The 11,156-nt window shown below is 44.0% G+C and overlaps 2 protein-coding genes across 6 annotated transcripts in view; both read left to right on the top strand.

The window, feature by feature from the left end:
* Positions 1-11,156, top strand: part of RADIL (Rap associating with DIL domain) — a 119,873-nt gene that overhangs the window by 41,430 nt on the left and 67,287 nt on the right. The gene's annotated exons all lie outside the window — the stretch shown is intronic.
* PAPOLB (poly(A) polymerase beta) lies at positions 8,220-10,344 on the top strand. Its single transcript, XM_053556890.1, is given in 2 exon segments — positions 8,220-10,295; positions 10,297-10,344. Coding segments are annotated over 2 exon segments (1,917 nt in total). The 5' UTR covers positions 8,220-8,426.

Genomic DNA, 11,156 nt, shown 5'->3' with positions numbered 1-11,156 from the left:
TGCATGCACACTCCAGCCTCTTTAGGACAGGGGTGAGGGGGTGGTGTGCAGAGGGCTTGGTTTTGGCAGGCAGGAGTATTTTGTTATCGATGCTGTTTAGATTTGCTGGCACCTGGTGACAGCAGCAGACTGACTTATAGTTACTTTTATTATTATTATTAAAGTCTGCACAGATAAGCTTGCTGGTTGCCTGTACCTGGGAGCCCTCTCACCCACAGGCTGCTGCTTATGGGATTTTGTTTCCAACCTGACCCTGAATTGTCATGACCCAGTGGTCTCTGGATGGGCCAGTGATCTATTGGCAAGGAGGTGGTACCTTCCCCTCCTCATTCTGAAGGGAAGGTGTGATGTGGGCAGACGGAGCCCGTGTTCTGCACAGAGACAGAGGCTTCTTGGTGAAAGATACGGAATTTCTGCTGTTCTTCTGCAAGGGGTTGTGTACACCCAGTGGTTAGTGAAAAGCAGGCAGGACATGGTTCACTCAGGTCTATAGAGTGGTCAGGGCTGTTGCTGAGTGGCCTAGGGGCAGCCTTACCTGTCCTGAGGTCGTGCTCTGTCACCTGGGTGAGGAGGAGGCCTTGGAGATCCTTCTCTGCTTGCACAGTGATTGCTGGCAGAGGTCTGTGGGGACCAGACTTGTTGCCATAGGAATCAGGAGTACGTTTCATGCTCACCTGCCTCTTCGGAGTTGTTCCTGGCATGATGGTCAAGGGGAGAGCAAGTACAGCCTGTTTCGGTAGCCGTTTTTCAAACCTTTCAAAGAGAGAGTCGATGAAGCTGACCCATCTCACTGACACACCTGTTCTGGCTAGAGTGGGTTGTGCCACCTGCCTGGAGTGGCCCCTGGGCCCCAGGGGGCTGTCCTTCCTCACTGGCCTTCTCTGGGCTTCAGGTGATTTGAGGTGGGATGCTTGTCACAGTATGTTACTGAGCTCTTTCGTGGAGCCAGGTAGCAGGCAGGCCCTGGAGATGTCCAGGTGTGTGAGTTGGGCCCACACAGTCCAGGCTCTGTGGGGAGGCTCCTGTGGCCACCCCAGGACAGGGTTTGACATAATATCTAGAACGTTGAGGATCCTTGGGATCATGGACATAAACATGTCCACACGTGCACACACACGTGCAGACTTATACATGTGAGTTGTTCCCCTGCGTAAGGAACCCTACAGCCTTTCTGGGGATTTGGAGCTGCCTTTCCCCGTGTTTTCTTAACCCACCGCTAAGACCTTCCTCACGCTTTTGGGAAGGACAGGGTGGGAAGGGCGCTGGGCCTTGCTTGCTGCCCAGTGGCTCTGTGTCTCCCTGAGACTCAGAAACAGGGTTCGCTGTGCAGAGGTGGTGGCAAGAAGCCAGGCTGTGTTCATGAAGCAGTGTCTACAGCTGCTCCAGGCAACCCTCACCTGAACTTGGAGTAAGGAAAAGGATCTGGAACTCGACAGCCTTTCTGGTGGAGGAAGCTCTTGCCACCATTCCTGACACCTGGCCATGTCACTTACCTTACTTGTCCTCATAAAGAGAAGCTCTGCATCTCCCAGGCAGCCTGTCTGTCCTGAGCCTCCTCAGGCACTGATGAGACTACTTGTCCTGAGAGTGACCCCAATGCAGACTGTGTGTCACTGTGGGGGCTGGTGTTTGCTGCAGTGAAATGAATATGACAGAGGTGGTGTTGTAGCTTTCAGAAGGATGGCAGGATGGCATTTGTCTTTGCAGTGCAGGCTGGTGAGCGCCGGCGTGTGCTAGGCACCTTTGTTCCCTTCCCCCAGAGGACCACAGATGGCCTTCTGCCTACTTCCCAGTGAGAGTACAGTCTGGCCTCATCTGGACAAGGCAGTTAAGACGGGAAGAGATGGCTGGCCTGTGCATGTGTGTGCACGTGTGCGTGTGTATGTGTGAGTGTGCTGCCTTCCCTGTGCTCAGATTGTGGGACACTGTAACACTAATTTCCATTATTCCAGTTATTGTTGCTACAGCAAAAGCCTCACACTGATTGTGAGTAAGTTGGACTAAGGAGTTGCACTAATTTCAGACGAAGTATTGAGCCAGGGATCAGGGCATTCACTGCTGTGGCTCTCCGATGCTTCTAGCACAGGCCTATTAACTGGGACTCCGTAGTAGAAGCCAGTGGTGAAACTAAGTCAGTTGGAAACTTCCCTGAGGGCACCCACCCAGTTTCCACTAATGCTCACAGTATTGTTACGCACCCATAATCATACTCTCAGGTACGTTGGGTTTTTTGTTTTCCATAAAGGTTGCATTTTCATAGCAGCCAGTTTTCTCCTGATGTCTAGAGAATCAAATCAAATACCTGTCCTGGGAGAGAGGCTGGTTCAGGTAGGACTGTGGTCTGGCTCATGCCTTGAGGAGAGAGGTCCTGGGTCCTGTCACTGGGATGAAGATAGCAGTCACAAATGCTTACTGGGGAGGGGTGATGTCAGGGCCATGTGGTTTTTGTCAGGGACTTGGGAAGGGCCACAGAGCAGGGTTTATTTGTATTCACAGGAGGAGTGAGGCTTAGGTCAGCTCAGAGTGTTGGAGGGTTTTCTTTCCTTGCTTCCTTCCTCTCCTTCCTTTCTTCCTGATGCAAGAGTGTGTTGAGCCTAGATTTCTCGAGCTCAGCTTCAGTGGCATTTCAGGCTAGAACATCTTTGCCATGGGGGGTGTCCTGTGGGCTATCGGGTGTGGAACAGCACTCCACCCTCCTTCCCCTTTATCCTATAGTTGTAGCAGCCAAAGCTGTCCCCCGACATTGCCAGCTGTCCCCAGGAGCAGACCTGCCCTTGACTGAGAGGTACTGCTTTGGACCAGCTGACTCTGTTCAGGTGAGCACCTCACCATTGGGGCCAGGCTGCTCAAGACCATCAGGCCTGATCTGCTAGCAGCTGTGCTGGCCTTTCCCAGGCCACTCTGGAGGGCCAGGGGGTACCTTGGAAGCCCAGCTTCTGAGGAGGGTGACATGTGGCACTGCTGTTTGTGCCTGTGGAAGCTGTCCTGTGCAACCTTTGTGGCCTGCAGAGCCTTGACATTGGTGCATTCCTGGGAGCCAGTGCTTCCTTCTTTGCTTTGAGTTCCCTCTTCTTAAAAGGGAAAGCTTAGAGAGTGTATAAAGCCACAGAGATTTGAGGTTAGCTCTGCAGGCAAAACAAAGACCAGGGATACCACACCAGCAGTCACTGGGCTTTTGACTGATAAATTGCCCATCAAATGTATTCAGTAGGTGATCATTAAATTCCTGTGGTTAGTGCCCCGAGGAGAGAGAGCTCCTCTCTGTGGTCTCAGCTTCCACCTGTATCCAAGACTCTGGAGTGGGATCCATTTTCTCTGAGGTGGTTGGAGAGTGAAGTGTGGCTGCCTGGGGGCATAGACTGTGGCCACCTAAACATGGTGTGCCACCCTCCCCTCCCTTCAAGCCCTGCACAGAAGGTGGTAGGTGGGTGCAGATCTGTTTCATTGCTGAGTACCCCACTCTGAGTTTACATTTTGTCGTTATTCATGGGCTTGGTTTTCCCTTGTGACAGCCTGGAATGTGCAGGGTCCAGGAACGTGAAACTGCTGCCGCCTTCACTTGCTTGCTGTGTGCATGAATTCTGTCCTCCTGTCCTTCAATCTGTTTTAGTTGTTTTCTTTTGAAAAAGTTTTCTTCCACTATAAATCTTATTTTTAAAGAACTCTTATCTTAGTTTGAAGCAGGTGATCTGGCTTGTTTTTCCTCTTTTTATTTAGGAATAACTGTCTCCTGACTGAGACTTCCTTTCCAGTGTATTCTTAGTGATAGAATCATCATGGGAAACTTTTATTTTATGTGATTTGGCTAAAACTAAAACAACCCCAAACTTTTCTTCACCAACCTAAAACAGTAATTGAACTTTAAATTGTACAAAAAAGTGGCCAACAGGTAGAGAATCTTTTGACAAATTCTGTAATGAATAATTTGTAAATAAAGATATGTTTAGCTTTTTCCCATTTTCTGTATGTATGGTGACTTTTGGGATGCCTTGTATACTGGACTGTCAAAAGGAGTAGCCAAGGGGAATACTGCAGGGAAGAATTTCAGCCAGTGCAGGAAGTGTGTACCTGTGGTGTGGGAGAGGACTGTCTCTAAGGAGAAGGGCCATTTAGGTGTCAGGGTGAGGGGAAGAGTACCAGAGGTTTCTCACCCCTCACGTTCTGTCATCCAAGTTTAAAATTCCTGATTTTTCGTAGCATTTGCTCCCAATTTGTGATCTCAAAATGTGAGAGTGTATGGTTGTCTTGAATAACTAGTGATTTTATAAACTAAACAGCACTTTACTCATACTTTCAAAAGCTTCCTTACTGTTTTACTGAGATTTAAAAATTCTAGAGCAGTGGTTCTCAACCAGTGGGTCGCGACCCCTTGTAACAATGAAAATACATCCTGCATATCAGATATTTACATTACGATTTATAACAGTAGCAAAATTACAGTTATGAAGTAGGAACGAAAATAATTTTATGGTTGGGGGTCACTACAACATGAGGAATTGTATTAAAGGATTGAGGCATTAGGAAGGTTGATAACCACTGTTCTAGAGGTATAGTCAAAAAAATTCATTAGCATTTGCTATCCAGTTAGTCCAACAAAATGTCCTGTTTGATACCTTTTTGTATTGCGCCAAGTTTCAGTAAAATGGATCAACCTCTTCAAAGTTGTCTTGCATCATGCAGACATAAAAGCAAAATTTTAGATTTGGTTAAATAGAAATACAGACCATACTTTGTCCCATCAACACTTTGAAGTATTTACAAAGAGGTACTGGTATGTTATTACTAACATTTAAACTATGTTAATATTTGTTGGTTCTCAACAGTGACCTATAATGTTGGTTGAAAGATTTGGGGGGATGTGTTTAAGTCAAATTATGTCTTTCCTCAGTTTAGATAATATGCTAACATAGAGAATGCTAGCTGAATATTTTTCTTTTAAGAGTTAATGTGGCTCTCTCTCCCCCCTGCCCCCACTCTTTCCTCTCTCTCTCTTTTCTCCCCTCCTCAGTGCTGCTCTGCAACATCCCTCCCTTGCCAATAAAAACCTTTCGTACAAAAAAAAAAAAGAGTTAATGTGACAGGGCGGCACCTGTGGCTCAAAGGAGTAGGGCACAGGCCCCATATACCAGAGATGGCGGGTTCAAAACCCAGCCCCAGCCAAAAACTGCCAAAAAAAAAAAAAAAAAAAAAAAAGAGTTAATGCAACAGGAATGTTGCTAGGGGTTTCAGACATATACAGAGTGAAAGCAGCAAGCCAGGCCTGTGTTCACCTTCTTTGTCCTGCTGTCTTGGCACAGACTGATTGTCCCTTTGTGGAAGAGTACAGATCCTTACATGCCTATGATAGGTTTGAACAAGACAAGCAAGAGTGGAAGGGATTGACCTTATTAACACTGAGAAATGTTTTGTTTTGTTTTTCTAATTTATTTTTTTATCTAGGGTTTTTTTTTTTTTCTTTGCAGTTTTTGGCTGGGGCTGGGTTTGAACCCACCACCTCCAGCATATGGGGCCGGCACCCTACTCCTTTGAGCCACAGGTGCCGCCCTGTTTTGTTTTTGTTTTTTAAATTTTAATTATAATGAAGTTGAAGAACTGGTCCTAAGTGGTCTCTATGTCATATTGTGTGCCATGCTGGAAGAAAATGAGGTCTTTATACACTGGCAGAATGGCTATGATTAAGGAGATAAGTAAAAAATATTTGGGATTGTCTCAATTTAATTTTGCACCTATTGAAAGCAAGATGCCAGTTTGTATTTAAGATTAAGTTTGTCTGGTTTCAAGTAGAAAGTACATAGGAATTAGATTGGTACCTTATAATTTGGTATGCATTCTTTGGGATATTTTATTTTATTTATATTATTTTATTTTTTATTTTTGGGGATTCATTGAGGGTACAAGATACCAGGTTACACTGATTGCATTTGTTAGGTAAAGTCCCTCTTATAATTGTGTCTTGCTCCCAAAAGGTGTGCCACACACCGAGACCCAACCCCCCTTCCTTCTTCCCTCTCTCTGCTCTTCCCTTCTCCCACCTTTCCCGCCTTCCTTCTCTCTACAATTCCTTTTCCCTACCTCCTCCCTCCTTCTCTCTCTCTCTCTCTGCTCTCCCCTTCCCCACCTCTCACTGAGAAATGTTTTAAAAACATGGTAACTGAAACTTGTGTTTTTAGGAGCATAAAGGGACAAGTAGACCAAGAGAACAGAATGTTGAGGCAGAAACAGATCAACTACTCTGTGGAAATTTGGTGTGAGCTAGAGCACATAACAAATCCTGAGGAAAAAATTTTGTAAATGACATCATGACATTTGGTTTCAGCTATAAGGAGAAAAATACAAGCGGATCTTTATTACAAGTATATCAAAGACCAGATATCAAAGGTAAAATTATATAGCCAAAAGAAATATTTCATAAGTAAGGTTTAGAAAGTGCCAGCTATAGGGAGAAAATGTAGAAGGATTTGAGTATATTAAAATTGAAAATTTCTATTCACCCAAGGATACTATACAGATAAAAGACAGGTGGGCTGGGCTCAGTGGTTTATTACCTGTACCTAGTTCTCTGGGAAGCTGAGGAAGAAGGATTCCTTGAGCTCTGGAGTTTGAGACTAGCCTGAGTAAGAGTGAGACCCCATCACCACTAAAGATAGAAAAAAATTACCCAGGCATTGTGGCAGGCACCTGTAGTCTCAGCTGGGGACTGAGGTAGGAGGATCCTTTGAACCCAGGAGTTTGAGGTTGCTATGAGTTAGGCTGGTGTCATGGCATCTAGCCTGAGCAACAGAGTGAGACTTGGTCTCAAAGAAAAAAAAGCTGCCTTTGTTGGGCTCTTAGGTTGGGCTTTTGAGTGTGGAAAACTAAAGACTCTTGCCTAGAATTGAAAATCATATAACTTCTCAGATGTATTGGAGATTCAAAATTATATGAGTTACATGGTCTGGATAATCTTAATGTAAGGAAATTAAATTACATTGCATGAAATTTGATAGTGTACAAAGGCATCTGTTAGAAACAAAAGTATTTTTTGGGAGGCTACATCCTCTATATAGGCATCCCAGGATGCCCCACTTGAAATGCGCCCATAACCCCAAATTACAAAACACAAGAAGTAATGCTACTCTAAATGAGTCAGTAGAAAACACAGTAAAGAATCGAGATTCTCAAGGGCATTAGGAATTGGATCATTAATTATACTTATTTTACAATGCTAAACAAGTATGTTTACCATGCTTAAAGAAATAAAAAGTGGAAAAACAACCTTGAAAGAACATAATGCCATCCAAAAAGGCAAGGAAGATTCAAAAAGAGGAAGACTGCTCCTAATAAAAATAGTATTTTAGTGGATATGTCAGTGAATTTAGTTGCTTAAAAAGCAAACTAAATACGGGCGGTGGCTGTGGCTCAAAGGAGTAGGGCACCAGCCCCATATGCTGGAGGTGGTGGGTTCAAACCCAGCCCCAGCCAAAAACTGCAAAAAAAAAAAAAAAAAAAAGCAAACTAAATACACCTGCCAAGGTAACACGGCACCATCCCAAAAGAAAAATAGGTTAAGAGACATAAAAAACAGAATGAGAAGATTTGTCACATGTTTAAATGAAGAGAATGCCAGTGAGGACATATTCTAGGACATGTATGAGGATCTTCTGGAGGTGACCTCAGAAGGGAAAAGGGTGACTCTTCCAATTTGGGAATCATAGGGTATCCTCATGTAAGTAATAAAAAGAAATCTACCCCAGGACACACGGTGGAATTGCAGGACAGTAAAGACAGATTCTTACAGCTGCCAAGAGGAAAAGACAGACAAGCAGCAGTTTGTCCTGATGCAGAATTCTCAACAAGAACCAGAGAAACCAGAAGACAGCAGAATAGTGTCTTCAAAGCAAGACCAGATATAACTGCCTAGCTAAACCATCATCCAGGAACCAGTTGCAGGAAACAGGACAGGGAGCTGTGATTCTCTCCATGAAGGGATTTCTAGATTTCTAAAGGATGGTCTGAAGATGCTTCAAGAAGGATGCAGATCTAAGATATCAGAGCAAATGGAGACCAAAGAGATGGGCAAAGCTGCGTTAATGCATAAAACAGAAATAACAGGATTGAATTTGTTAGGTTAAAGGCCATACTGAGCCCTGTGCATCCCACCCTTGGGAAAGCCAAGTTTCCTGTGAGGCCTTGCAGCAGCGGCCGGTGCGCAGGCGCATGCGCGTGCGCGGTCCGTTCTAGAACGCTGCTGCGCTGGGGTCTGGGCGCCATGTTGGGGCCGAGGGGAAGGAGGAGAAGCGCTTGAAGCGGCGGGCGCGGAGCGGGAGCGGGGTTGGACAAGGGCTGGTAGGAGCCCCGCCCCTCCCTCCTCAGCGGATCATGACCCGTACAGCGGCCGTGGAGGTCGCGGTGGGGGGGGACGTGCCCTGGCGGGGCTGGCTCTAAAGATGATGCCGTTTCCGGTGACAACCCAGGGATCACAACAGACGGCGCCTCCCCAGAAGCACTATGGCATCTCCTCCCCTATCAGTCTAGCTGCCCCCAAGGACACAGACTGCACACTTACCCAGAAATTAATCGAAACCCTGAAGCCCTTTGGGGTGTTTGAAGAGGAAGAGGAACTGCAGCGCAGGATTTTAATTTTGGAAAAATTAAATAATCTGGTAAAGGAATGGATACGAGAAATCAGTGAAAGCAAGAGTCTTCCACAAGCTGTAATTGAAAATGTTGGGGGGAAAATTTTTACATTCGGCTCTTATAGATTAGGAGTACATACAAAAGGTGCCGATATTGACGCGTTGTGTGTTGCACCAAGACATATTGATCGAAGTGACTTTTTCACCTCATTCTATGATAAATTAAAACTACAGGAAGAAGTGAAAGATTTAAGGGCTGTTGAGGAGGCGTTTGTACCAGTTATCAAACTGTGTTTTGATGGGATAGAGATTGATATTTTGTTTGCAAGATTAGCACTGCAGACTATTCCAGAAGATTTGGACCTAAGAGATGACAGTCTGCTTAAAAATTTAGATATTAGATGTATAAGAAGCCTTAATGGTTGCCGGGTAACAGATGAAATTTTACATCTAGTGCCGAACATTGACAACTTCAGGTTAACTCTGAGAGCCATCAAATTGTGGGCCAAGTGTCATAATATCTATTCTAATATATTAGGTTTCCTTGGAGGTGTTTCCTGGGCTATGCTAGTAGCAAGAACTTGCCAGCTTTATCCAAATGCAGTAGCGTCAACTCTTGTACGTAAATTCTTCTTGGTATTTTCTGAATGGGAATGGCCAAATCCAGTGTTACTGAAAGAGCCTGAAGAAAGGAATCTTAATTTACCTGTATGGGACCCAAGAGTAAATCCCAGTGATAGGTATCATCTTATGCCTATAATTACACCAGCATACCCACAACAGAACTCCACATACAATGTGTCTGTTTCAACCAGGATGGTCATGATTGAAGAGTTTAAACAAGGGCTTGCTATCACACATGAAATTTTGCTGAGTAAGGCAGAGTGGTCCAAACTTTTTGAAGCTCCAAGTTTCTTTCAAAAGTACAAGCATTATATTGTACTTCTGGCAAGTGCACCAACAGAAAAACAACATCTAGAATGGGTAGGGTTGGTGGAGTCAAAGATCCGAATCCTGGTTGGGAGCTTAGAGAAGAATGAATTTATTACTCTGGCACATGTGAATCCTCAGTCATTTCCAGCACCCAAAGAAAATCCTGAGAAGGAAGAATTTCGTACAATGTGGGTAATTGGGTTAGTGTTAAAGAAGCCAGAAAACTCTGAAATTCTCAGTATTGATCTCACCTATGATATTCAGTCTTTCACAGATACAGTTTATAGGCAAGCAATAAATACTAAAATGTTTGAGATGGATATGAAAATTGCTGCCATGCATTTAAAAAGAAAGGAACTTCATCAATTACTACCTGATCATGTGCTTCAGAAAAAGAAAACACATTCAGCAGAGTGTGTGAGATTGACAGCTTTGAATGACAGCAGGCTTGACTTGTCTGTAGACAGTGACAACAGAATTTCTGTGCCTTCATCGACTAGCACTATGAAGATTGGCCCATTGACTGGCAGCTCTCAGGGAAGAAGCAGTCCTGCACTGACTTTAATGACAGCATCTGTGACCAACATACAGGCTACTGAAATTTCCTTGCAACAAGTGAATCCCAGTGAAAGTTCTGGGGTTGCATCGAGTGAAAGCATTCCTCAAACTGCTTCACAACCTTCTATTTCACCACCACCAAAGCCCACAGTCCCCAGAGTGGTTTCTTCAACATGTCTGGTAAGCCATCCACCCAGATCTTCAGGAAACACAGCAACAAACATACCTAATCCTATAATAGGCGTCTAGAGGACATTCTTACCTCATAAATAAGAAACAAGAAAACCAAAACCAAAGAGAACTGTGTAGAGTGACAAGTACAACTCTATTAGAAACAAATAATTCAGACCATGGCTTCTCTGTTGGCCTCTCAGGAAACATCCAGTACAGATCTTTCCAATATCCCTGTTCTCCCTGCAAATCCTATTCCTGTTATCAAGAATTCAATAAAACTGATCCAACGGATAAAAACAACTTCAAGGGTCCATAAACGATATCTGCCAACTCAACTGTTGTCTTCAAATACTAAAGAAGGAGAGTGAAGGGTACCAGACTAGATATGACTTGAAATAGATTTATTGCCATTTGGTAACTTCCTTTACTGGGCTAATACTGATCAGAAGTCCAGACTAGTTTGTGAAGATAGGGGTACTAATATTAATGTGTCAGATTATCAATGTGTCAGGAAGCTATATTAATTATTTCAAAGGACTACTGCCCTTGAAAAAACCTTCCAGCTTTATTTGTACCCATAATTGACATCTGGATTGGATTTAAGTTTGATGCATTGTTGGGAAAATTTGCAATACAAACTGGTATCAGAATCTCTTATACTGATGATGCACTTTATGTATATTTTTTATTAGAAAGTAGAACTAACTAGATTTTTCAACTTGATGAATTTTAGTTTTTTTCCTGAAGAGGTTTCTTCACTATTAAGATTGGATACCATTGTGTAGTGGTAACACTATACCTCAGAGAAAGCATGAAAGTACACATAGCTCAGTCCCTGTAAGGTAGCGGTCACCCTTTAAAATGAGATTCAACTTT

This window comes from Nycticebus coucang, chromosome 12 (assembly GCF_027406575.1).
Source record: "Nycticebus coucang isolate mNycCou1 chromosome 12, mNycCou1.pri, whole genome shotgun sequence".
Classification (NCBI taxonomy): domain Eukaryota; kingdom Metazoa; phylum Chordata; class Mammalia; order Primates; family Lorisidae; genus Nycticebus; species Nycticebus coucang.
Note: the sequence above shows the minus strand (reverse complement) of the source record. Positions and strands in the feature narration are given on the sequence as shown.